Here is a 25,855-nt window from a genome sequence, read left to right on the forward strand (position 1 = left end):
GTCGGTCCGGTCCACTGATGGACACAGCCCTAATCCGTCCGGAACCCATCCATTCCGTCGATTATGGAGCTTCGTTCGTGTCTTGATAGGGAAAGGGTGTCAAAATGCATAAATTTTCCACATTATATTGTGGCTGAGCTCAATGTCACATGGCACACTCCACCCCTTTCATTAGGAACTGTTGTACGGAGTATACAACACACCGCCAGAGATCTCTACGGAGTACAATTGGGCAATTGAGAGCTTGCAGGACATAACTATGATCAATGTATCTACTCCGTACTTCTAAGCCAGATGCTTCTATCATAACAATGCAATGTCCAAAAGTCTAGACTTCAATGACATGCGTATGATTTTGCCTCGAAAAAAAAAAAAACAGGGTTGATCAAGGGCGACGCGTACAAGATAAAAACATGAACTCAATCCTGCAATTGAACGGAGTCTGACAGATTAGGTACTCCGTAGGTATGGAGTACACCATCCACCACCTGCAAGATAAGTAGTCTAGAACCGATAGCATATCCAAGCAGTCAAAATAAAAAATCGGCAATCCTTCACCGACGTCTCAGCCACAAGCCAAACAGTAGAACAGCAAGCCACGAAGGGAAAAAAACAAATAAATGAAAAAGACCCACCAAGCCTAGAACGCAGGGTAGAATCCATGCAAAACCGAACCTCACAGGGCCCGAACCAATCTGTCAGATAAACGGGGGAGTCTAGAAACCAAGCGAAAGAGAAGCCTAAACATGAAACGCCAATAGTAACCAATAATCATCCCCAGCATCGCATCGAGAAGCAAAGTCGAAAATATTTCGCCCCCAGCCCCCCCTTTAGCTAGAAAAGATTTTCACTCACTAGCCCAATACGTTTCCCTCATGAGCTTGGGCCGAAGGAAAGAAAGAAGCGAAAGAGAGGGAAAATTCCCCTTCTATAACCCACTTCGCAGTGCCCGATCACCCAACAGATTAAACTAGTTGACCCCTTCAGGAAAGCATCAGTAGCGTGCTATGCCGGGCTAACCGCGATGATCGCGAGAATCTCTCTGATCTATCTTCCTTATCCGGCGGTGAACAATTGCGTGCTGGTTGAAGTTCCAGTTGGCGGGCTCGGGGCGCCGATCGACGGGTCACATGCGTTGGAAGTGGGGAGTTGGGAGATAGGATTCTGCCGGTTTTTACTGTGCTGTGCTTCGTACGGAGCACGTATACATGGAGTAGTTCAGAATATAGGTTTTTATTGGATTCGGGGAATTCCAACACACGTTGAGAGTCTATGTACATCTTTCCAGTCGGGATTGGAATGTCTCTTCCCCCGTCCAATGCACAGTCTCGACCTTTCATAGGGAGAGCTGTTGGGCCGCTATCACAGATAGCCAGAGATGAGAGGGGTATGTAAATAAAAAAAAAATTTGAAGACAGGGTGAAATGAAAAATATCCAAAATGTGATCCCAGGATCAAACGCCAAAATAGAAGATGAGAGATGTGTAAATATACGCTTCGCTCAAGAAACACGGGGTCAAAATCATAAACAAGCATCGGGGGTATCACAGTTTGTATCGCTGGATGATGGTACACAAGGCAGAGAGGAGGGTTGGAATCGTAATAAGGGGCGTGTAGGTCGAGCTTAATCAATAAGCCTCGATGATACTCTGCTCTTGTGCACCATAGTACCCTTGCTCAAAGAGATGGGGTTGATCAGCCAATGCAATGGCTGTAGTGGTGGGCTCTTTCTCGTCGAAGGTCTCCAGCGCAGGCTGGGGCGGCGATGGCGGCGTCACTTCATCCTCCGATTCACCATCAGAGTCCGCGAGAAGCTCGGGCGGGGATTGGCGTGATGGCGAGCGAGTCAAGCTCAGATCGCCCAGATCTTCCTCGTCGTATTCAAAGTCCGAATCGGTGTCATCGCCATCATCCTCTTCCAGTAGGTCCTCATGGTAGGGAGCCACTGGGGATGGAGCACGGTGGCGAACTGGAGTGTTGACAAGGAATTCGGACTCGTCGAAGTCGGAGTCATCGCTGTCGCTGAGTTCGGAGTCCAGGTCGGAGGCATCCTCTGGATCCCAGTCATCCTCAGGCTCTTCGACCACGGTCGAAGCCCATTGGATGTGTTGGCGGGAAGAAGACGACTTGGTAGCTCCGTTGACAGACTGGTTGAACCAGCGTTCTTGTTCACGCTCGGCGTCGGCGAGGTCGAACATCAGTGAATCGAGGAGGTTGGCATGACCGACGAGTAGGCGCAGATCGTGATCTGCCCGGGAAGCTTCCCGGGTAAGCTTCTTCCGGGCAGTGTGGGCGAGATAGTATGTTTGGGTGATGCTCATTTTCTTTTGTTGGCGACGACGGACGAGGGAGTCGAAGTAGGGGGAAGATTTGGAGGTAATGGAGGAAGAGTCCATGGCGGGCTAGAAGACCTTTTTGAGGATTTGGGTATGACTCTTGGTGGTGACTCAATTAGGCGTCATCCAGTCACAGTGGATCGTTCGCGGGGGCGGTGTGATCTCAAGGGCCAAGGGATAACAGTGTACTTCGTACTTCTGATCGCAAAGATGAAGATGATAGATCAAGTCTCAATTTTTTTTTTCGGGGGAAGATCGATAGTGTAACGCAGATATTGAAGTAGATCGTAGAATATCCGACCAGAACTCAGCGCGACGAGGTTTATTTAATGTGACCAGGCATCTTTTTTCTTTTTTCTTTTTCTTCTTTTTTATTCCCTTCATTTTTCCTCTTTGGATTTTCTTTTTTCTTTTTTCTTTTTTTATCTTTTTTGGCTTTCTTTTCTTTTTTTCTTTTCTTTTTCTTTTTAGTCCGATCGCCCCGAAGCGGATTTTACGGATGATTTGAGCTCCACCGGAAATAAATGGAGAATCGCCGAGACTCATCCAGTTTGATGCTCTACTTTCCTAATCTCACCGCTACATGTTCGCAAAATACCGCGTTGAAGGTACTCCGTGTACGCGTAATTATTCTAATTGCTATACGCTCCATGCTGTATGCTGTATGCTGGCTGCTGTATACAGTGTGTGAGTCACGGATGACCAATCGACCGTGCCGTGGTCCGCGTCGGAGGATAAAAACCGAAGCGGAGAGTCGGTCGCACTTGTTGCCGACTGCCCTTAACTCCATTATTGCCTCTTTCAGCTCCAGCGTCCCTGGACTCATGACGGATAAGGTTCTCTCACCAAGATCGACCCCCCGATTTCTAATCGGATTGCCAATCAAAAGCACCTATCCTCCAACCTTGGGAGCATTGGCCTGACAATTACAAAGAGCCTGTCGGATCTACGTGTAATCCAGATCTTGGTGAGCTGGCATGTCAGCGGAGGCTCAAGCCAAGCCGCTGTCGGAGGCCTGTTAGGTAGCTGCGTAATAATATGCAACACTTGGACTACCCCTCGCCTGTGTTCCGTACTCCGTGCTCCGTACTCCGTAATCCGTAGACGAATACGACCAGCCGCCTCGCCTTGGCATGATGAGCATCCTGCTGACTAGCATTCCCCAGGATTTCCGAGATCAAGTCCATGCAGAGGGCTGTGTCATGGAAAACGCCTAGCCATAACTATTGGCAAGCACCGATCCTCGGGAGGCCATGAGGCAACATAATTCCAAGCCCCCGTCACAAGCGAACCATTTGCTCATCGCGCAGTTCTACTACGTACGGCGTGGCCTGTAGACCTTCATTTGCGATCCTCCTTGCAGGGCGCAGTGTCGCTTGAAAGAGTACATTCCGTGTGGGGGCCAATTAGAAGCGCTGATGACCCCGTTGCGTTTCACTTGTGGAATGTACATGCTTCCGGTTTCAACAGCCAAGTTGGAGGTCCTTGCTGGCAGCATACCTGGACCTCTCATGTACCTGATAGCGTGTTTGGCGTACGTCACACCAAACCCCAGCTTGCGAGAGATGTCAGACCAGGCACTTGGGGAGATCTGGGAAATTTCCAGGGAGATGACGGCTTAGGTAAGACGCGGATATCACCGAAAAGCCCCTCGTGTGGCTTGGAAATGGTTCGCAGGGTTTTCCTTTTTCGAAACCCTCAAATCTCCACTTAGTCCTTCCTCCCAGCCCTATGGATACGGAATTTGTCTCAATCAGGGCTTCTGGTCGAACCGTTTAAATTTGCTCGTCATCCACGGTGTTCCAAGTGAGCTTCTTCGGTTTCCCATGGTCAAATGCTTATTCACTGCTTATTCACGACGGAGTACGCCGTGCGTTAGAACGATAATGCCCCAAGTAGGAAATGATGAGGTCAACCGATAGGTCGAGATGCCGCCACAGTCCAGAACATTTGATATCAAAGTGGGGACAATGTAAAGTAATCGGGCAACCATGCCATAGCTAGGTCAAGTTTACCTGCCCCAAAAATTTTCCGATGGATCCACTTGGACATCGATGACATCAAGGACATTGGGTTCGGCCACTTTATTTGTTACCGTTGGGCGATAGGGGTTCTTCTGGAGTCCGGAGGTGGAGTGAATAGGATTGTTCATCCAGAATTGCCTAACTGGGTAATGTTATTTTTCCTGATCGGGGGTGATGATGTGAACGATTGAGAAGCCCACGGTGTGAGGCTGAGAATAGATGACCAGTGCATGAATTGTGCAATATGTGTACATAGATCAGTAATCAGCATAACCCATGGATAAGTCGAACCATTCTTTCCTCTTTGGGAACCCTGAAAAACAGAAAGTCCGACGCTCCGACAGTCGGCAGTAACCCTATCCGGCAAACATCAACCTCCGTGTCCGAGTTCCGTCTCCCGACCCACAATAATGCACTCTGGTCTGGATGTGATATGCACATATCCCATCCAATTGCTTTGTGCACATCAGCACATGTGTTGTTGATGCGGTCCAAGACTATCTCTCTCGGATGATCGACACATGCACAAACCTCAGGCAATGTGACTCGATCTCGGGACTCCGAAGACGGTGATTTGATCACTAGAGGGTAGGTGCGGGCTGCTTCTGGGTAAGGCGGCACAATGGGGCTGGTCGGATGAAGTCGCCCGGGATTTTTAGATGCCTCGTGACTCACAGGGATCTCAATCAGGTACTTTTTGCCCATGTTGATTGTATGTTGTACTATGTGTTCCATTTCCCTCACTTGGCGTTTGTTACTGGACCGCTAGAAAAGGACTTATGGAGTTTTGTCCTCCGCACATGTCCGCAAACTTTGATTGAGAACATGTGGAATTGCAACCGATCGCTACAAACTTGCGATTTACGGCGGAGTACGGAGTATCCGTGTATTAGGCATCTCATAGATAACTACGTAGTACGGAGTATACGCAAATTAATACCACGTAGTGTCCAGTAGAGCAATATAAATCTCTTTGAGAGTGGAGACGACACGGAAAACAAATGCCTCAGGACCAAATAACCTATTTGGGCCATTTCTACGGAGTACTCCGTAGTCTGTTTCCTGAAGATTAGCTGCATATAATATATCCCAAGCCACGTGGTAGTGTGATCAGTCCGTATCAGATCAGTTAACACTGCAATCCCGACTAAACCCAGGCCATTATAACTCCAAATTGAAGAGAAGAAAGGTTCCTCGTTATTACTAACGCAGATCTGAATTAGCAAACATTCAATAGTCATCCATGGATGTGTACGCCTGTGTACGCCCAACACCAGAAACTCCCAGTACTCCATCCCCCCATATTCTCTCACACAAACTCCTCATAACTCAATCCCCCCATATCCTCACATCCAAAGCCACTCACAGCTCATTCCCCAGACAATCAAGAATCCTCACAGAATGATCCGGATCCGCCATCCGAAGATCCGCATAAGCAAGCGCACGCGCAATGACCGTCTCCACATCGTAGAGCTTGCGGGCATAACCATGGAAACGCAGCTTATGAAGCACACCCCGGATCCAGGTCACGCAGTTCTGCGGAGGCAACGCACCCTTAATAGGCAACTGGACAGATTGAAGCAGGATCTTGATAGTCTCAGGCCCAAGACCGTCCTTGACTTCGCCAATCGCCATTCTGATCAGCAGCGACTCGCACGAGTCCGGGTGGACGTCGCTCTTGACTCGGTATGTCCATTGGAAGTCGGGGTTGAGATCGCGACGGACTAGCGGGTCGGGCGAGGAGCCGTCGGTCACGTCGAAGGCGTGGAACCGGTTGGTTGCCGTGTCTGAGACTAGGATGGCCCAGTGGTAGGCGGCGAAGCCGAGGCGTCGTCGCTCGTTGCCGAGGGATAGCTCGCCGCGGTGATGCAGCGCTAGGAAGATTTGGTAGGTATCGGCGGGAGGGCTTTTGGGGGTTGACTCGCGGGAGGCCGCGTAGTCGAGGGGTGCGTCGCTGGTCTATGGTTGTATACTGTTAGACGATTGGGGTTGGGCTTTCGAGGTTGGAATACTTACCGGGCTATTCACCGCAGATGACATCTTGTTTGTGCACAACAAACTGTGTGAGCTTGTGAGATGGAACTGTTGATTTGGGGGTTTGTCTGATCGGACTCTTGGGCAGGAGCTGGGGGAGTCCAATTGACTGCCGTTTCACGGTATCATCTGAACACCATTTTGATTTACTGTCTATGCAAGGTAGCTATGCTGGTGCTATGAAGGCTTTCACTTGTTGACAAGCTTTACAAACAGAAACGGGCTATCTGCTAATTCATATCCGGTTTTCGGGCTCCATACTTGATGCTATACAACTACATGCGCACGGACCACCCCGGCGTATAGTTCGAGAGCAGCGACCACCCACTTCGATTCATTCGAATTTGTAAAGAGCTAGTCTCATCAGTAAACAAGGGGTATCAGATCACTCTTATGGACAGTTAAAAGGAAGGAATATTTCTAGAACTTCTGTCTGCATGGAAAATTGGGACAACGGCCTAATATTTGCAGCATTGTGATAAGTCAACCACAAACACAAACTGCATGGAAAACATAACAACGATACATATGATGATTTCTAATAGTTATGACGCAGACTGTACAGTTCGTTTTAAAGACATGAATACAATGCACACATTCTTCCAATTTCCTAAACGGTATAGAAATATATAATCAAACAGGATCAGCCCCTCAGCGCGTGTTGAAATACCGAGTAAGTCAAAATCTCACGATATATTAAAATAAAACTAAGGCGTACATTCTGACTTGGGTGGTAGTACAGGATACCATATCTCTAACACCAATATATTAGAATAGCCTGGCAGTTACGAGCTGAGAATGTTTCCTTACGGGTCTTCTAATAATTAGGCTTACAATCATTATATACGCCGTTTGATACTACTTCAGTTGATAAGCAAAGCATTGAGAGGTGGTTTGACTAGAGTAAATCCCTATATCCATACTGAAAGGGATCTGAAACTGCACCCGAAGTGGGAAGCGGTCATGTAGAGCAGTAGTTCTGTGCCGCAGTGGTTCAAATAGTCAGTTATAGTCTTCACACATGGAAGGGATCATGTCTGACGAACACTTGTTGGGGATTACCTGTTGAGAATAGGAAATAGTCCGCTCATTGAAGAATGAACATCGATGAGTGCGGGTATCAAATGTCCACCAGCGACTGGAACAATCCTTTGGTAATCCAGGCTGTCGCTTCATAACACAGAGAGGGGAACGGGGTCATGCCTCGCAGGTAGTGATCACATTGGACTTCACAAACATCACCGGTCATATAGATGTAAATGGCTTCCATATGCCCCAGTGAACCCCCGATGATGTAGAAGGTCTCCCCATCCCATTCGATCCTCCTAGGACAGCTAGGGGAAGACAGAGCGATTGTATTGGAACTGATTAGGAGGGAAGTTGGTGAAGAAGATGGAGAGGAGGCTATATAGCTGGCAGTCCTGGCAAACATGATCAGGTGATTACCACCTATCTCAACAGATCCCTTCGCGAAGGTGTGTCTCTTCTGAGAGTTTGCTGATACAGAAACTGCAAGAATGGAGAATGTATATTGTCACCTTGCTTAAACATAGGCTGGTATTCTATGAAATATATTTCATATCGAATCGAGAGATAGACAAAAAACAAGCGCTAGAAAGCGAACATAAATTTCATGAAGTCCTATTACAAGGCCATTTATTGACTAAGATGAGATATAGCAATGTAATTTCAGATAGAAATATGCCTAGAATAGAGTGAAGTTCTGTTGTATAACGTCTCTGCCTTTTCATCTAAGGCAAGGACAGGAACAGCTTCTTCAGCTTGGGGTAGTTGGGTGTGCCCAAGCCAGTAACAGGATCCCATCTATATGACCTGTCAGTGAAAATCATACAATCAAATCGGAACATGGCACTCACCCAGGAATGGCACTGAAGCCATCGCTGTTACATCCAGCACTGGTGCCATTGGTGATATCATTGAGGACTTCGGGGTGAGCGTAAAGCACGGGGTTCACGAAACCAATAGGGCCCTTGCCCTTGGCAAGACGTTCTTCGTTTATCTGTCGAGAAGAAGAGCTGTTAGCATAAACAAACACAACCCAAATCCAAGTCATTGACCTACCAAGCTCAGGACAGATGCGAACAGGGGCGATGACAAACTAGCACCGTAGAAGTGGTGAAGGGTTCCGCCGTTGTAGGCGGGGAACATAGCGCCGTTGGCGGCCACATCAGGATAAGCACGGCCAATACGATTAAAGAGACCCTTTGTCGTGTTGAGGTCTGCATTGATCTCAGAGTAGGACGGGTATGCCAGCTTAGCCTTTTTGAAGTACTTCTCCACAGCGGCCCTCTGGTATGAGGGCTGGGAGAAGTAGTTGGAGAAACCGCCGGAGCTACTGAAGTTTGCAGCACTGCCACCCAAGTCAGCGTGCATCACGCTCTCGGCATCTTCAACTGTCTGGTCTGCGTAGAGCATGGTACCGCCAACGGAGGTCACGTAGGGGCAGTTGGATGGGTATTGGGGATTGAAGATCTTTTGGTCGGGTCCTAGACATCCGTTGGCGGAGCCGTCGCCGGGGAATGAGGCGACGCCGTAATCACCGGAGGCAAAGAGGATGGAGTGGCCCTGCAGGCCGAGCTTCATGAATTCGTTACACTGGCGCTTGGTGTAGGCGAGGGGGAGGTCGGCTTCGGCTTGGCCGTAGGATGCGCTGATGACGTTTGTGGGCTTGTATACACCGCATTGAAGTTTGCCTGGTGTTTTGTAAGTTAGCTAGAATAGCTTTGTGATGGACAAGGCATCGTACCTTGGTAACCCTCGGGGTTGGGGTTGGGATAGACTGGGTCAATATCAGGATTGTCACCGGTTTCGCCGAAGGCGCTATATGTGCAGTAGGACTGAGAGTGTTAGTAACATGAATCCATGCTTTGAAAAAGTATGACTTACACCATCGAGGGCGTCAAGGAAGGTGTTGAACAGGTTGGTGGTTGCAACCTCCTCCGGTTCATAAATCTGGTCATCGACCTGGTAAAGTGTCACAGTCTGGGGATAGATGAGTGCATAACTTGGCACAATCAGCAAAGAGTAAAGAAATAGCGACCGGAAAGTGTAGTACTCACGCCATGTCGATATCAATATCAGATTCACCAGTGTTCAGCGGGCTCCAATCAGGCACCGAATAGTTGGCACCATCAATCAAAGCGGGAATGGGATAAGTGCCCTGTGGAATCCAAGGGGCATAATCCTTGTAATAGAGATCAAGATCCGACTTGGCGAAGTAATCACCCTGCTCGTAAAGACCAAGCGAGTTATCCTTGTGAGCCTTGGTAGCATCTGGAATCTTGTACAACGCCTTGATGCAGGCCGGGGTCATATCGGATCCGCAGTTCTGAAGATCAGCAGGAAGTTTCTTTGCCTTGGCAGGAATAGCCTTGGCTTGTTTAGAGGCCTCGATTCCAATTGCACCCTTGGAACGATGCAAGTGCGACATGCGCTTCACCTTGTCTCTCTTCTTGACAATGGGGCTGAGCTTGACTCCAGGGGTGATATAGTCAATGTGCGCCTGAACATGCTCCGGGACATGGTACCTAATTTGTCAATCAAAGAGTTCAATGAATAATCAAGAACTAGGGAGACTAACTCTTCACAACCAATCTTCAAGTTGTCACTGCTGGCATGCTCATGTTCATAGAACTCTGTCATAAACAACTTCTCCATTTCATGCGCATAGGCATCAAATGCGAGCCATCCCTTGTTGTCCGAGTGTACAACCCGGGACTTGTCAATGCCGGAAGATTCAAGCCATTGACGAACGGAGTCGACAGTCTCCTTAGAGGGAGCAAACATATCGTGAACCTCCTCTGCCGACCAGTACTGTCCATACTTAGACGAGCTAGGATCAGAGCTATACCAATATTAGTGAACGGGATGTAAGTCATCAACATATGTATCCACTTACACAGCCATGAGATACTCATCACCCTTCTCCAAATTGTTCTGAGCAAGACCAATGCGCACAGGCAAGACCGAATCTCGTTTAATCCGCTGACCCTTCACCCAGTCAACATGTTCACCACGCTTTTCATGCAGAACATGTTTCACAGGAGCCGGAACAGCTTCAGAAAGAGCCGCAATCGCCAAAGCGATACAGACTTGACGCACCAACATCCCGAGAAAAGAATAGAGAAGTAATGAGCCCTATGCATTTGACCGCGTGAGGGCCCTCCTCCTTGATATACACGCGGGGCCAACTAGGAGCAATGTTGTGATTGCAACCCTAATCTCCCCATCCCGCGACGAGAAAAAGGCACCAATTAATCCTGGAAGATTTGATTGGATATAGCGCGTGGTATCTGCAGGATTGAGACATGGAAACCCGGAATTCACCACGCCCGACACTAGGGCTCGAGGTCCCTGGCGGGTTAGGGGAATATTATCCTTGACATCTTCTGCGCTGAACAGTAGGATGGCATCGTTAGCCAAGAATAGAGATACAATATACGGCAGCTATCACCACTTCTGAAGCTTATACTGCCAATGTTGGTGCCTCATTGCTTGGTTTTGCTTGGTTTTGCTTGGTTTTTCTTGGTTTTCTCCATTTCATCATATTAAGCGTCAAATTCGTTATCTCAGGAGGCCGGTGCTAGTCCGACAAACACCCCTCGCAACAGCGGAGCTCCGACGGGGAAGCCCATTAGCTGATGTGACAACGGGTCCAATTTGGCACGGTTGAACTTAGTGAGGTGTCAGGAGGTCGAATTGCGGAGAAAAAGGCGTAGCACAAAGTCATTCAGACTGGATTCAGCCCGGAGGAATTGAAAAGGAAACAAGCATCTTCTGGGCACCTGGGCGGTTCTGGGCATCAAACCCAAATCGCCTTCATGTTTCACTTCAGCATCGTTGGGACAAAACAATATGAGCACAACATAAATGTCTTGCTCAAGATTGATTGAATCGAATTTTAATTAGGAGATCGACAGGGGGTTGATTGAAGTAAGATTTTGATCTTACACCGGCACGTGGTGAGACGAGGTGACAGCTGCTGCACGACTCCGTACAAAGCCTACATGCAGGAACAAAGTTCGGAAAAAATATGTATTTCTAAATAAACAAGGAATCTGACATCATCATCATATCGAATATCCATCATAGTGGAAACCACATCAATGGCATCTTTTTTTTACGGAAAAGGGTGGGGGAATAGTGGGAGAGAGAGAGGGAGAATGGAAGAAGACACCGAAAGACGACAACCAGTAGAGCAATCTAGTGGTGGAAGAGACGGACGCCCTGCTCGACGAAGGTGATACCCAACTTCTCGGCAGTCTCGAAAACGGGGGTGTCGTTCTGGCTGCCAGTGGGGGCGGCAATGTACTTGACGCCTGAGCGGGCAGCGCGGAAGACGTTGTCAATGAAGGGGAACTAGCGAAGACAGTTAGTATTTACTAAGACAGAGAGAAGGGGTTTGGAGATTACTTACGAAAGCATCGGAGGAGACAGCAACCTCGCCGAGCTTCTGGAGCCAAGCCTCACGCTCCTCCTGGGTGAAGGGAACGGGGACCTCCTCGAAGACACGCTCGTACTCGGCAGTCTCAGCATCGGTACGGGGGGTCTGGCCTGAGCAGAGCAGATCGATGGCGTTGGACTTGTCAGCACGCTTGGTACCCTGCTTCCACTTGATACCGATGACGCGCTCGTGGAAGCGCATCCACCAGTTATCGGCCTTGTCACCGGCCAGACGGGTGCAGTGGATACGGCTCTGCTGGCCGGCGCCCAGGCCGATGATCTGGCCGTTCAGAGCGTAGCAGACGGAGTTGGACTGGGTGTACTTGAGGGCAATGGTGGCAACGGTCAAGTCACGGAGCGCAGCCTCGGGGAGGGAGGTGGTGTTCTTAGGGGTGATAACGGTGTTGAAGGTCTTGCTGGGGGAGATGACGACGTCGTTGCGGTGCTGGGTCAGGGTGACACCGTACAGGGTACGGGTCTCCTCGGGGGCGGGAGTGTAGTTCTCATCCATCTGGAGGACCAAGTACTTGCCGCCCTTCTTCTTGGAGAGGATGGCGAGAGCCTCGGGTTCGTAACCGGCGGCAATGACACCGTCAGACACTTCACGCGAGATGATCTTGGCGGTAGGAACATCAACAATGTCACTGAGGGCCAGGATGTCACCGAAGCTGGACATGCGGTCGGCACCACGGGCACGGGCGTAAGCCTGAGCCAGACCGGAGGTCTCGATATCCTTGATATCGTCGACCATGTAGACCTTGCGCTCCGTCTCGGTCAGGGGCACACCGATGGCGGCACCAGCGGGAGAAACGTGCTTGAAGCTAGCAGCGGCGGGGAAACCAAGAGCCTGCTTGAGCTCCTTGACCAGAGGCCAGGCGTTCAGGGCATCGAGCAGGTTGACGTAGCCAGGGGCTCCGTTGAGGACCTTGAAGGGAAGGTTGCCCTGAACCATGTAGGCAGAGGCGGGCTTCTGGTGGGGGTTAGTACCGTAGCGCAGCGAGGTCTGCTGGAGACCGTTGCCAGCGTACTCCTTGCGGAAGAAGCCTGAGATAGCAGAGTCGTAATCGGCAGTCTGCTCGAATGCCTTGAGGGCGTACTGCTTGCGGCTAGCCTCAGTGATCTCGCCAGCCTCGAGCTCCTTGAGGAACTCGCAGTAATCCCGAGGGTCGGAGAGGATGGTCACACGCTTGTGGTTCTTGGCCGCAGCGCGAAGCAGAGTCACACCACCGATATCGATCTCCTCCACAGCCTCGTCAATAGTGACGTTGACCTTGGCAACGGTCTCCTTGAAGGGGTACAAGTTGCAAACAACATAGTCGACCTTGGAGATCTTCTGCTCAGCGAGATCCTTCTCATCGGACTCAATGTCACGGGCGAGGATACCGCCGTGCACAGCGGGGTGGAGGGTCTTGACACGACCACCGAGCATCTCGGGGGCGTGGGTGATGGCGGACACATCCCTGGGGCGAAAACGTCAGTCCCTGAGCAGTGTCACAATCCCATGCGTTTTCTTGTTGCCTTTCGTTGCAAAGTTGCCGACATAGGTGACTCACTCGACGGGGAATCCGGCCTCACGGATCATCTTAGCGGTACCACCAGATGCGAGAAGACGGACTTCCTGCTTGACCAGGCCCTTGGCCAGGTCAAGCAGACCAGTCTTGTCATAGACGGAGATGATAGCTATTCAAAATCCAAGGTCAGAACTTTATCCATGACAGTGAACTGCTTGGTGCAAATAGCATCATAGTCTGGGGAATGATCTATGAAGCTCAGAGCCACTTACCGGACTTTTGAGTCATGGTGAATCCGACTGTCGACACTGGAGCTGTTAGCTATCAAATGCCAAGATTAAACACACAATTGAACCCAATTGATATGTAGAACCCAAGGAGCGTACCTAAAATCAAGCGGAGGGGTATAACAGATGACGAACAGAAGAAAAAGAAGAAGAATATGACTCCGCGGGGTCGGACCGATTGCGGCGGAGGGGCATGACAGCAACAGTGTATTACGTGATCGACCTAGTTGCCCGCGGGAACAGGGGGCCCCGTATTTGAGACTGCAGCCAATCAGAAGCTGGCATTGCGAAGAGCGCCTTAGCGCGGCACGTGACCTATGGATATATAAGAGATTTTCCCGCAGCGCCATCTCTCCTTCTTTTTTTCTTCTTCATGAACAACGCAAAACTCACATTCTGCTCAAAAAGCGTTCCTACGAAGACTTGTCTAATGAAGTACGGAAATCGTATAGAGAATGGAGATTCAGTGCCAAATGGCAAAGGTGTCGATCTTGGGTGCAGTGCCTGCTTGACTTCTGGTCATGTAGTGGGGATTGCAATGATTGATTCTACATACCGATCAAAGATATTAAATATTATTCAACGTTTCCTCCATGATTTTGCTCGGAATTTTTCGTAAAATATACTCTACACAGTGTGCGTATGAACAGTTATTGCATTGTTGCAAAGCGAAAAGATGGGAGTGGCGTCGATCTCTATTACAAGTCTTTTATCAACCATAAATAATTTCAGTGTACATGAAAGTTCCCTGTCTTCCTAAGTCATTTCCCTAGAAAACATGTATTTTCCATGTACCAAGCAATCCCTGGCACTTTTTACACCTCATAGCTTCATGATATGTCTGATCCCGGCTCCGATGGAAAGCTGGCGGCCAATATTTCCAAAGCACACGCAAGCACAGAAAATGACACTGGCGATCCAAGTCCGGACTGCGAAACTCTCCAGTGAGATGCCTGCTCCCAGCACATTCTCTAATCCTGTTCCATTAAGGAGACCGGCGCCGACGGTCGGGCTGGTCGAGACAGGCACAAGCTCTGGCTTGAGGCCGAGAACGATTGCCATGCCGCCCAAGCCAGTGGTTGTCGAGAGGTAGAAGCCAGTTGTGGTGCGATCGATCAAATACCAGAGAACGGGGTTCGCGAGGGCAAGGGTGACTGATGCCTGTGTAGTAGATTCCCATGGGAGTCTCCGCTGTAGAAAAAAAAAACTTAGCTCTGTCTCGTAATATCACAAGGAACAAAAAAAAAAGTGGGAAAAAAAGAAGAAAAAGGCGCATAGCTACATACCATCGCAAAGGCAATTCCGACAAAGGCTCCAACACTGCGAGCGACAGCAACCCAAGACGGGGTGCGATCCTCATTCTCCTCCTCGTTAGAGCTTGTCTCGGCCTGCTCGAGCTCGTCGTCGCCCCGGCTGTCCAGCCAAGGAAGCAGATTGCCCAGTGCAATACCAGCCAGTCCCCAGAAGCCCAGGTACTGCCATGAATCGTAGTAATGGATATTCTCCAGTTTGACAGGTGTAATCCAATGGTTCTCATGAAGATGAAGGGTAATGACACCGTAAGCCACACCGAAGCCAAAGAGCAGCAAACTGCTCAAGGCCTGCGGCAAGATCACACCACGGAACAGTCCTTGACTCAAACGAGACCGAGTCCGGCGCAGCGCCATCCGCCGTGGCTCGATGGCCGATCTCTCTGCTGCGCGCTGCGACGGTTCGGGCGGAAACTCTGCCTCCGGGCTGGTGGCTTCTGTGCCCCAGGAGGTGGGCTCGTCGCGAATACCATCGAATGCCGTGGGCGAGTAGATGCCGTACAGCGTCGAGGAGGTCAGGTTCATCACGGAGCCCGTGCGACTCACGCTCGTTGAGTTCGAGGTTGTGTCCACGGCTTGCGGGTTCAGGTAGTCGGTGCCCGTCGATTCGGCCGGTGTTGGGGGTCCGGAAGACTCAGTAGATGCTGGAGTCACATCGAATACTCGTCTCGGGCGCGGACGCAGAATGCGAGGTTGTTCGGTCATGATGGATAGATGGGATGTTGGCTTGGGTTGTGTGGGTTCAAGTCAACAAGTCAACAAGGCTCTTGTGTTGGGGGCTCTGGGAGAAAATTAGAGTCTCCGATCGTCGGCGCGGTCAAACCACAGTAAGACTCGGATATCTTGCGCGTCTGAAAACAAAACGAATAATTCGTAGACCGAGATAGAAGATATGGTAGAAGATAATTTGTACGTGGAGTGAAGTGCCAGATGCGAAATCTGGAAATCTGGAAATCTGGAAAGGAGGCCGAATGGGGATAGCTTGGCAACGGGATATGACGCCGGTCTGAACCAAAAAGGAAATGGGAGATTCACTTCGGATCAATTAGGCGGCAAAGATGGCTTTATAGAAAGGTAAAGAGAGAAAGTACCTAGGTACAGTGTGTTGATGAGTACGAGGTATCTACCTAGGTACTATACGGGGCCTCAACAATTCGTCTGTTAGGAATACACACCGTGCTGTTGGCCACAAGGTATCCACTCTCGAGACGCTTCCGGTGTGATTTTCTCGTATGATCCTGGCTCTTTGATGGGGCCTCTCGGTTATTAGAGTTGACAGCTATCAAGGGATAATAGTAAATTGGGATTGTACAGCTGTACACGAGGAATCCAAAGCTAAGAGCATGCAGAGAAGAGAAAGAGGGGATTGTCACATGCAGTCCACATCGGATGTCAAGTCCATGCGCAATGCTCTGCAGGGGGGCTCTCTTGGCCACTTGTATAAGTACAAAACCACCCCAGTGAAGTTGCTTGAAATACAGCCATTCCGAGGATATGAGGGAAGGCGCCTAGAAACGAAGACAAAAGAAAAAAAAAAGAGAAGAAGTAGATCATGATACAGATTCTTAGAGAAAACAAAACGCCGATCCTACCGAATTAGTCTTCCATCACGTCGTCTCCATAACCTTGCCCGCGTGGATGAGCTGGGCCCCGAGGAGCAGGGGATGAGGCTTCATGTCGTACGTAACCATTGGCACCCTCGTAGGTGGAGGAATTTTCGTCACCATCCACGTCTTCTTCATCGTCCTGATCGTCGGAGAAATCCCCTTCCTCATCGGCTCGGAGAGGCGCGCCTCCATCATCTTCGCCGGAAACCTCGCCAAGGAGCTCGCGATCGAGATCATCCAGCTCTCCCTCCATGTAGTCATCGGGTCCGTGCTCAGGGTCCCAACTCGGGGTGCCGACAGCCGAGGCTCCCGCTGTAAAGCTATCAGGGCCGTGACTTCCTTTGGCTTGAGGCGCCGCAGCTTTCTTTGCGGTGCTAGGTGTACCCGTGGCACCCATAGACTTCCGCTTGGCGGCGGCACTAGGGCGAGGGCGTGGTCGGGATCGGTTGTTGGAATTTCGCACGTCGGCTTCCAGTGCTGCTTTGGCCTGGTATCGCTCCTCGCGCTCCCTCTTGCGATCTTTCTTAGGGCCGTTGGCTTCTGTGTAATCCCAGCGATCGAGTCGACGGGCAGCTTTCCGCACTACGGAGAGGAACATGCTTGCACATTCTCCAAAGTCATCCTCTTCATCTGGGTTGGAGAAGAGTCCACCTTTGCCCCATGAGTTGTCTTCATCGTCTGTATCGTAGCCCTCAGGTAAACCTTGAAGCAAGCGACCGTAACGCCCGAAAGGAATTTCACTCTCCCGTTTAGCACGGAGAACGCGGTATGCATTAGATTTACGCTTGGCGAGCAAATAATCAATCCGCTGCCGACGGTTTTGCTCAACGGCGATCTGGTGCTGTGTAAGTGGTCGTAACCGACGCGCGGTAGGTGCTGAAGAAAGTGACGGCTCAGCGATAAAGCGATTTAGGACCGGATGGTTGGAGCCCGGAGGAGCAGGAGAAGCATCGGGGGTATGCTCCATTCTCGTTTTTAAGATGAGTCGCTGTTGACCGACAGCTCGGTTAAGTGATGATTCGCGCTTGGCTTGCTTAGGGCGTGGGCGTGAATGCCCAGGAGTTAGATCATCATCGTCATCATCCAAACTCCGTTTAGCGGAAGGGTGAAGAGGAGTGGACATAGCAGAGCCACGGCCTCCCATCCCAGAGTAGTCCCCAGCAAATGAGTCTTCGTCGAAACCATATTCTGCGGTAACTTGATGTTAGCTTTTTTGAGATGCGCATGAACGGTACATCTGAGATTGTGGGCTCACCTTTCTTGGGTCGCTTGGGAACGCGCGGTAGTGGTTCCTCTTCTTCCAGGATCCCTGAACTAGATGTCAGTCATGCTTCTCATCAATAATAGCTAGCACTCGGTACACGTACGCTTGCGTTCGAGCCTCTTGGACTCTCCGTATTCCTGTTCCTCCGGTGTGTCCACATTCTCCTCACTGGCTTGTTCTTCCGTCAAGATATCGAAGGCAGGCACTTTCAAAGGTAAGCCCTCGGAACCCTCGCCTTCCAGACCTGGACCGAATGGATTGTTCAGAGCAGCCTCGCGGCTGAAATCACTCTCCAGGTACCACCACATCAACCAGAGGAACGCCCTGGCGCGACTCTGACTGCTAAGTGTGGACCTCATGACCAGGTCAAAAAAGTCTCGCGGGGGGAAGAAGTGCGTTTCCGACACTTTGGGGGCGTATTGCGCCAGCACAAAAATCAAGTTCACCGGATTGGTCCGAGGTATAGTCTGTCGCTTAATCTTTTCCAGCGTATTTGGTTGATCAACATCTTCTGAAGCGCCCTTGAGAATGGACTTGAGACGTGGAGCATCCTGTAACTGCTTATAGGCGTTGGAGTCCTGGTGCGCCTGAAGCGAGGGAATCGAGTGGTAGGTTCGAAGCTGAGCACGCATTTCGGGGAAGACTAGAAGCGAGAACAATAGCAATTAGCATGGTAACAATAAACATGATATCATATAGTTGCAGGCGTACAGTTCAGGGTTGTGTTCATGCGACCGAAATTGACCAGCAGACAGACCATAGCCATGTTGATAGCAGCAGGCTTGTCATTTTGTAGCTTATCCTTGAGGATCTTGCTAGTCTTGCTGCTCCGGGCCATTGCATTGATGTAGACATCTGCGAAGTCCATTCCCTTTTGTCCGTCAGGATACCGCGTGAAAACCGGTGTTTTGTCCTCAAAGACCAGCTTCAGGAATTGATACTGGATATCTTTGCGCCACAGAGGTATGCCATCCTCTTTCTTCAGGTGTCGAATCTTGTTGCCTGAGTAGACAGAGCCAATTGTGCCGTTCGCTTGCCGCCTTGTACCGACCGTCGCGCTGGCGGTCATGCCGTGAGACTGGTCATCCGCAGCCTCGGAGGCGGCGAAGGACTCATCCATCATGCTGTTCTCGAAATCAGCCATTTGGATTTACTGTGAGCGATCGCACGTCCGCGACACGGTTTAAGTGAAAATCGTAGGTTGGGAGTACTAGAGTCGCCCCCTAGGAGGCGCCGGCCGATGATGAGGCAGAAGTACTAGACAAAAGAACAAAAGAACACAAAAGAGAGAAAAGAAAATGAGAAGGGGGGTGGTGGAAAAGAATGCAGTGCCAAGTGAAAAAAGGAAAAAAGAAACGAAGTCAGAGTTTCCGGAAAATCGAGGAAGAAAGCAGTGCCGAGTGGCCCATGAAGGTATAGCTGGATATCTACCCGTATCCCAGCATGTACGCGTTTAATATGCGTTAATGCCACGCATTCTCATCTTGGAATGATGAATCTAATTAGATTGGCCGTAAGCGAAGCAATCAAAAACCCAGAATTTAGCTCCTCATTTTATACCCCGTCCCTAGATACATTGAGAGCTCAATAGTCCATGGCAATCTCATGCATGCCTTGTACTCCAGGGCTCCGGATACGGCTCCCACCGGTCTAACACTACACTACACCACACTACGTGTATGCGGTACATAGTACGCACTATACCAAGATACATAGATAATTGGAAACACTCTTTTTTTTCGAAATTGCATTGGATAAGAGAATTTTCCTTCTCGTGGCCATCTCAGGGCCCCATGGTTCGTTTTTCCTCCCAATTCAAACCCATGTGAGAAAACCGTAAGGATACTCATTCATCCAGCGGCGGCGACAGCGTCCCATCCTCCGAGGTCCGAGAAAAATGATCAGAACAAACAAAGAAACGAAGCAGTGTGCTTCCATTGGGAAACAATCAGCCTCCACGGACCCGAAAGCAGAGGACATGCGGTTGCAGGTCAAGCCAACGCCATACAGAATGCAAAGAATAGTACCATTTTTGTTTCGAAACGCACCAGCGCATCGTGCCATAAAACGGCCGAACAATCAGTACCCGAAAATATAGATCCCGGAGAAAGAAAGCGCAGGTGCTTTTTTGTTCGAAAAAAAATTCGACTGCAGAACGCACGAGGGCAGCAACAGAAAGAAATGTCCGCCATGAGATACCGACGCTGTAAAAAGTCTATGCTGCATATGATGAATGCAGCCATAACAACACCGAGATGGATGCGAATAAAAAGAGAACTTTTCGAGATGATGAAAAGTCATCATTCTCCGCTCGGCGCACGCGCGTCACTCGAACGTGTCCCCGTTGGGGACGCTCGAACATAAGGGGTATCTGACGAGAGCGGACATAGGAAAAAAAGGACAACGCATTCTATGATGTTCATGCAGTTTCGATCACAAGTTGCCCAAAGAGAAAAGTGGCATCCTCCAGGAGCAAGAAAAGAAGACCGGACTGCGCAAATGCCTCGTGTCTACACAAGCCGACATTGAATAGTCAGGAATAGAACAACGAAGAGAGGCACGAGGGGAACAGCAAAGGGAACAAGATTAAAACATGCGCAAGCAGGAAAGGAAAAAAATGAATCTAAAACAAGCATAGGAGAGTCGTGGCAGTCATGACAAAGCCGTCCCTGAGAGAGAGCAAAGGGTAAAGAGAACTCAGGGACTCAATCTGATCGTATCCGTCAACGAGAGACAAAAGGAAATAAAGCAAGGGAGCCAATCAGACCCGAGGGCCTCGTCAAAAGACCACGACTGATTTACCACCAGGAAGATGGGCCGGAGGAGCCAGATGGGTTGCCGTAGCTGCCACCGCCGCCGTAGCCACCGCCGCCGTAGGAGGGAGCAGCACCACTGCTACCACCGTAGCTGCCACCGTAAGAGGGAGCACCGCCACTGGAGCCGCCGTAGCCAGCACCACCGAAGGAACCACCACCCATGCCCATACCGCCAGGGGTACGACGCACATCACGAGTAGCAGTAGAGCCACGGCCACGGCCACCACCACCACGGCCACGACCACCGAATCCGCTGCCTTCACGGGCAATGCTCTCCAGGAAAGAGGGGACTTCTTGGTGAGCCTCCTTCAAGAGCTCGAGCAAGTCGCGAACAACACCGCGGTTGCCACGGTTGAAGAAAGCAGTGGCGATACCGGTGTTACCGGCACGACCGGTACGACCAATGCGGTGAACGTAGTCGTCAATATCAGTGGGGAGATCGTAGTTGATGACGTGGGTCACGTTGGGGATATCGAGACCACGGGCAGCAACAGCAGTGGCAACCAGAATAGGGCAGCGACCGTTACGGAAAAGCTCAAGGGCACGCTCACGCTCGCGCTGAGTACGATCACCGTGAATAGCGGTCGCAGGGAAACGCTGGTTGATGAGGAAATCGGAGAGCGAATCAGCCATGCGCTTGGTCTCGACGAAGATAAGGGTGAGACCAGTGCTGCCGTGGGTGTGGAGGATATCCAGAAGAACGGAGCGCTTGTCAGCATCCTCGACGTATTCGACCTTCTGGGTAATGTTCTCGGAGGTACTTCCGACACGACCAACGGACAAGAAGATGTAGTCCTTGAGGAAATCACGTGCAAGCATCTGAATATCCCGGGGGAAGGTGGCCGAGAACATGAGAGTTTGGCGGTCCTCAACAGAGGGCATATCCTCACCCTCGACAATGCGGCGAATTTGGGGCTCGAAACCCATGTCCAGCATGCGATCAGCCTCATCAAGAACAAGGTACTTGATGTTGGCCAGTGAGATACGGCCACGCTCAATCAGATCGACGAGACGACCGGGAGTAGCAACAAGCAGATCGCAACCACGCTCGATTTGGCGAAGCTGAGAGCCAATGTCGGCACCACCGTAGACGACACAAGGGCGAACCCATGAGCGGTAAGCGAACTTGCGGGCCTCGTCGAAGATTTGAGAGACAAGCTCACGAGTAGGAGCGAGGATGAGAGAGGTGGGGTAAGCCTTACGCTGACGGCCGTAGAACTGACCACCGCCACCACCTTGGGCAGGGGTAGCAGAAGGACCGTTCTGGAAAGCCTGAGAAAGGATGGGGAAAAGGAAGCCACCAGTCTTACCGGAACCGGTCTGGGCACAAGCCATAAGATCACGGCCGTTCATCACGATGGGGACGGAGTACTTCTGCACGGGGGTAGGGATAACATAACTGGCGAGCTTGATGTTGGAGATCAGGTGGTCATCCAGAGGGGGGTTAGTGAACTGGGTGACAGGCTCGGGGACGTCATTTCCGGAGGCCTCGACGGGAATATCATCGTAGTTGGCGAAGTTGATTCCAGTCTGCTGCTTGGTGGGGTCGTTGGGGACACCGAACAGCTCGCGCTCCACACGGGCGTTAGCGGGGCCGGGAATGTGCTTGCCATCGCGCCACTGGCCATCTCCTGAGCCACGAGCTTGCTGGGAACCACCACCGCTGTAGTTGCTGCTGCTGCCGCCACTGTAAGAAGATCCTGGGTTTCCGTAAGCATTGGGATTGAAGGGTCGGAGTCGCCCGTCCGGGGTCCAGTTGGTCATACCGTTTGCAGGGCCACGAGGGCTGAAGTTAGGAGCGTTAGCATTGGCCCAGTTACCACCACCGTTGCTGTAAAACAAACAGGAGATCAGTTGGTGCTTACAATGATTCAGTTGTTGGGGGGTACTGTACCGAGGGCCACCGAAGCCAGGTCCGGCAGGAGCCTCATCGGCGTTGGCAGCAGGGCCCGGGGCGGGACCAGAGCCGCGTTGACGGAGGTGAGGAGGAATGTAGGCGGCACGGCCAACAGGGGCATTACCCTGGGGGGCGTGCTGGGACTCGTTGAGGGAAAGATTTCCCATTTGCAAACCGTCGGCCATATTGGTGGTTGTCTGTGGCAAGTAAAAAAAAAGTCAGGTTAGAAGCTGCACAGTGGACTGAAGCAGGGGTAAGATGTACGAACAGTTTTTTTTTTGCTTCACCGAAAAAAGTTTCGTTGGTCGTAGATAAGGCGCAAGTTATCTGGAAAAGATGCTTGCAAAGAAGAAGAAATTCACGTGGAGAATATCTTCAAAAATGAGAGAGAGGGTGGAAAGATTAAATCGCTTTTCTGTTTCACTCGATAAGAAAAGAAAAAAAAGATCGAGTGGTAAACAAAAAAGCTCCGAAAAACCACAGAGAAGATGGAAAATGCAAATCTCCCGAATCTAAGAGCTCTATGGCAGAGAGAAGAAAAGAGAGAGAGGGATGATTGAAAAAAGGGATGATGGAGGGGGTTAGATCAAGAGAGAAGAGAGAACGGGTGGATGAAGTCTGTGGGAAGGAGGCAACAAAAGTTGGAGTCGCTGTGTGGTCGATGGCGGTACCTCCAAGGAACTTTAATCTATAGTGCAATAACCCTAGCGCCACAGGTACCCCCTAAGTACCTCCCGCCACTGAAGAAATTTCTACTCGCCAGTTGCCCGTGGGCGGTCAAGGGATGTGTCTGACTAAGATAAGAGGCGAGTGATCTCACTGGAGGATCTTCGGCGCCAATGCGTTGGAGGGAGGGTCCACCGAAGTATATCACCACCTACGTGACCCAGGTAACATGATCTATCAACTTATGATGACGGGAGTTATCGGGGCGAAACCAAAGCCGAAATGAAAAACTGTTCAATACATAAGGTATAACTGATCTAAAATCACCTTCTACGCATCGTACTGGTCTTTCTCTTGCTGTTGCTGGCCTCGTCGGCGGACAAACCAGATACCTACGGCCGCAACCAGAACGAAGAAAACAAGGACCGGCTGCATGGGGTAGGATGGTGTAGCGTTCTCGGCAGCGGGAGCCTCATCGGAGATCGCTGGCTCTTGGTCGAATTCTTAAAATGTCCAACATGATCAGCCACTTCCGACCAGCAGCAGAGAAAACATCACAGACAGTCACCTGTCTAGAGCTCATCGCGGCTACCTTTGTCCTCGGCCTCAGTCTGGGGCTCCACCTCGAGCTCACCGCTCTTGACGATCTTAACAGGCTGCTTGGGCTTGTCACCGGAGCCCTTGGCAACATTCTGGATCTTGTCGACAACCTCGTAGCCCTCGAGGACCTCGCCGAATACGACGTGGCGGCCATCAAGCCATCTGCATGGGGTCAGTCAGCTGTTTCCAAAGGCAATCATTACGATCAAGGAATACGAACGAGGTGATAGCGGTGGTGATGAAGAACTGGGAGCCGTTGGTATCCTTGCCGGCGTTGGCCATGCCTAAGAATGATTAGTTATTGTGATTTATCATCCCTTTGAGCGAAGATACTTACTCAGTTGGCCCTTCTTGGTGTGGCGCAGCTTGAAGTTCTCATCCTTGAACTTGTTGCCGTAGATCGACTTGCCGCCAGTGCCTATAACTTGATCAATATCGTGCAATTCAGCCTGCTCGCGGTTTCACAAACCATCGCCCCTGGTGAAGTCACCACCCTGGATCATGAAATCCTTGATAACACGGTGGAAAGTAGAGTCCTGGTAGCCAAAGCCCTTTTCGCCAGTAGCCAGAGCGCTAGAAGGGAGTTAGCATAGGCAAAATAAAGATTGAAGCTATGGGCAGAGCAAGCCTGCCATACCGGAAGTTCTCAGCGGTCTAGATATACAGATAATCATGTCAGTAACAATCCTCAATTGCTAAATCCATGGGGGAATAGCTCTACGAACCTCAGGGACGGTCTTGCCGTACAAGCCCATCACGATGCGACCGAGGGACTCATCTCCATGCTGAATGTCGAAGTAGACCTATTAACACCAATCAGTATCTCCTGCGTATAGACCAGTCAAGAATATCAATATTAATCACCTTGCTAGTAATCTTGGGGCCACGAGGCTCCTTGGATTCTTCAGCCTGAACCAGCGCGAAGCCGACGGCGAAGACCAAAAAAAGGGACAAGAAGAAGTTCCTGAAATACATGCTTGCGAATTGCCACTGCTCTAATAGAATACAGTGGGAGTTGAAGACGAAGCAATTGGGAGGGAAAGAAGGCCAGCTTGCAATGAGATGCGGAGATGAGGCGGGTTGATGCCATGAAACCCAGGCACCAACAGAGCACGGAAAAACGTTGACGGAGGATTTCTCCCGGAGTTCAACGAGAGCAACAAGTGACGGCTCCATTCAATTGTCAGGACACTAGCCAGCTCGCACAGTTCAAAATGGTACGGCTGCCACTCTGAAGATGTAACTCAGTTTTCCAAATAACCTCTGCTAACAATCCTCCGACAGGTTTTCATCCTTGGTGTCAACTTCCCCGAGCGGAACCTGCTCAAGGCAAGTTAACCCTCACAGTTGCGCCCGCAATCTCGATACCTCGACCATATTGATCATCAACTAACGCGTAATGCGGACAACAGAAATCTCTCGAGACCTTCTTCGGAATCGGCAACAATTCTTCGGCCCGCCTCATGTCCCGCTTCAACATCCACCCGACCTGCCGCGTTGGCGAGCTGGCCAACAAGCAGGTCCTCGACCTGACAGCCGTGCTCTCGGATATGAAGATTGAGAACGACCTGCGTAGAGAAGTTCTGAACGACATCAAGCGTATGAAGGAGACCGGAACTTACCGCGGCCGACGTCATGCGCTGGGCCTGCCTGTGAGGGGACAGCGGACACGAACTCAGGTGGGTTTCCTTTTGCTTACCACGCTCTCCTCATATCTTAGGATGGATGCAAAATCGCTTGAGTCAGTCATAGCTAACAGAATCTCAACAGATCAAAACTCCCGTCAAGCTGAACCGCATGGAGCGGAGGCTATAAACCTGGCGATGTCGTGTTGGATTGTTGCTTTTTATGGGATTGTCTCACAGTTTTGCGTGAGAGGCATGGATTTGGCGTTTTCTTGATTCCTGGCACTCAATCTTTGCCAGTTTGTATGTGAATGGAACCCCTCTGTGGATGTATTATAGGCTAGACACAAACCTAGGGTGAATGAAAGGTTTGAAACGAGACTAGGTACACAGCAAGATTGTAGACTTTGCCAGG

The 25,855-nt window shown here is 50.5% G+C and overlaps 9 protein-coding genes across 9 annotated transcripts; 1 reads left to right on the top strand and 8 right to left on the bottom strand.

Moving 5' to 3' along the window:
* Positions 1-1,628: 1,628 nt before the first annotated feature.
* N7457_002140 (uncharacterized protein) lies at positions 1,629-2,396 on the bottom strand (the record flags this gene model as incomplete). The annotated part of the gene is made up of 1 exon (XM_057173186.1): positions 1,629-2,396. One exon carries the CDS (start codon positions 2,394-2,396, stop codon positions 1,629-1,631), a length of 768 nt encoding a protein of 255 aa, XP_057033337.1.
* A 3,326-nt stretch (positions 2,397-5,722) lies between these two features.
* On the bottom strand, positions 5,723-6,400 carry N7457_002141 (uncharacterized protein; the record flags this gene model as incomplete). The annotated part of the gene is made up of 2 exons (XM_057173187.1): positions 5,723-6,319; positions 6,377-6,400. The coding sequence occupies 2 exons, from the start codon at positions 6,398-6,400 to the stop codon at positions 5,723-5,725; spliced, it is 621 nt and encodes a 206-aa protein (XP_057033338.1).
* Positions 6,401-8,145: 1,745 nt separating this feature from the next.
* N7457_002142 (S53 family peptidase) lies at positions 8,146-10,522 on the bottom strand (the record flags this gene model as incomplete). Its single annotated transcript, XM_057173188.1, has 8 exons — positions 8,146-8,218; positions 8,272-8,414; positions 8,477-9,108; positions 9,162-9,252; positions 9,302-9,419; positions 9,475-9,942; positions 9,996-10,259; positions 10,314-10,522. 8 exons carry the CDS (start codon positions 10,520-10,522, stop codon positions 8,146-8,148), a joined length of 1,998 nt encoding a protein of 665 aa, XP_057033339.1.
* A 1,095-nt stretch (positions 10,523-11,617) lies between these two features.
* Positions 11,618-13,656, bottom strand: N7457_002143 (phosphoribosylaminoimidazolecarboxamide formyltransferase/IMP cyclohydrolase; the record flags this gene model as incomplete). The annotated part of the gene is made up of 4 exons (XM_057173189.1): positions 11,618-11,773; positions 11,832-13,317; positions 13,411-13,537; positions 13,641-13,656. The coding sequence occupies 4 exons, from the start codon at positions 13,654-13,656 to the stop codon at positions 11,618-11,620; spliced, it is 1,785 nt and encodes a 594-aa protein (XP_057033340.1).
* An 821-nt stretch (positions 13,657-14,477) lies between these two features.
* N7457_002144 (INSIG family protein) lies at positions 14,478-15,670 on the bottom strand (the record flags this gene model as incomplete). Its single annotated transcript, XM_057173190.1, has 2 exons — positions 14,478-14,846; positions 14,942-15,670. The coding sequence occupies 2 exons, from the start codon at positions 15,668-15,670 to the stop codon at positions 14,478-14,480; spliced, it is 1,098 nt and encodes a 365-aa protein (XP_057033341.1).
* An 891-nt stretch (positions 15,671-16,561) lies between these two features.
* Positions 16,562-18,980, bottom strand: N7457_002145 (uncharacterized protein; the record flags this gene model as incomplete). The annotated part of the gene is made up of 4 exons (XM_057173191.1): positions 16,562-17,760; positions 17,828-17,881; positions 17,940-18,479; positions 18,548-18,980. 4 exons carry the CDS (start codon positions 18,978-18,980, stop codon positions 16,562-16,564), a joined length of 2,226 nt encoding a protein of 741 aa, XP_057033342.1.
* A 1,654-nt stretch (positions 18,981-20,634) lies between these two features.
* N7457_002146 (DEAD/DEAH box helicase) lies at positions 20,635-22,734 on the bottom strand (the record flags this gene model as incomplete). Its single annotated transcript, XM_057173192.1, has 2 exons — positions 20,635-22,483; positions 22,547-22,734. The coding sequence occupies 2 exons, from the start codon at positions 22,732-22,734 to the stop codon at positions 20,635-20,637; spliced, it is 2,037 nt and encodes a 678-aa protein (XP_057033343.1).
* An 811-nt stretch (positions 22,735-23,545) lies between these two features.
* N7457_002147 (peptidylprolyl isomerase) lies at positions 23,546-24,790 on the bottom strand (the record flags this gene model as incomplete). The annotated part of the gene is made up of 8 exons (XM_057173193.1): positions 23,546-23,718; positions 23,808-23,977; positions 24,036-24,099; positions 24,153-24,233; positions 24,285-24,388; positions 24,453-24,469; positions 24,541-24,618; positions 24,680-24,790. The coding sequence occupies 8 exons, from the start codon at positions 24,788-24,790 to the stop codon at positions 23,546-23,548; spliced, it is 798 nt and encodes a 265-aa protein (XP_057033344.1).
* A 239-nt stretch (positions 24,791-25,029) lies between these two features.
* On the top strand, positions 25,030-25,630 carry N7457_002148 (mitochondrial 37S ribosomal protein uS13m; the record flags this gene model as incomplete). Its single annotated transcript, XM_057173194.1, has 4 exons — positions 25,030-25,032; positions 25,100-25,144; positions 25,228-25,494; positions 25,586-25,630. 4 exons carry the CDS (start codon positions 25,030-25,032, stop codon positions 25,628-25,630), a joined length of 360 nt encoding a protein of 119 aa, XP_057033345.1.
* Between the last annotated feature and the right edge of the window lie 225 nt (positions 25,631-25,855).

This window comes from Penicillium paradoxum (genome assembly GCF_028828445.1).
Source record: "Penicillium paradoxum strain IBT 22861 chromosome Unknown utg000003l_segment0_segment0, whole genome shotgun sequence".
NCBI lineage: Eukaryota > Fungi > Ascomycota > Eurotiomycetes > Eurotiales > Aspergillaceae > Penicillium > Penicillium paradoxum.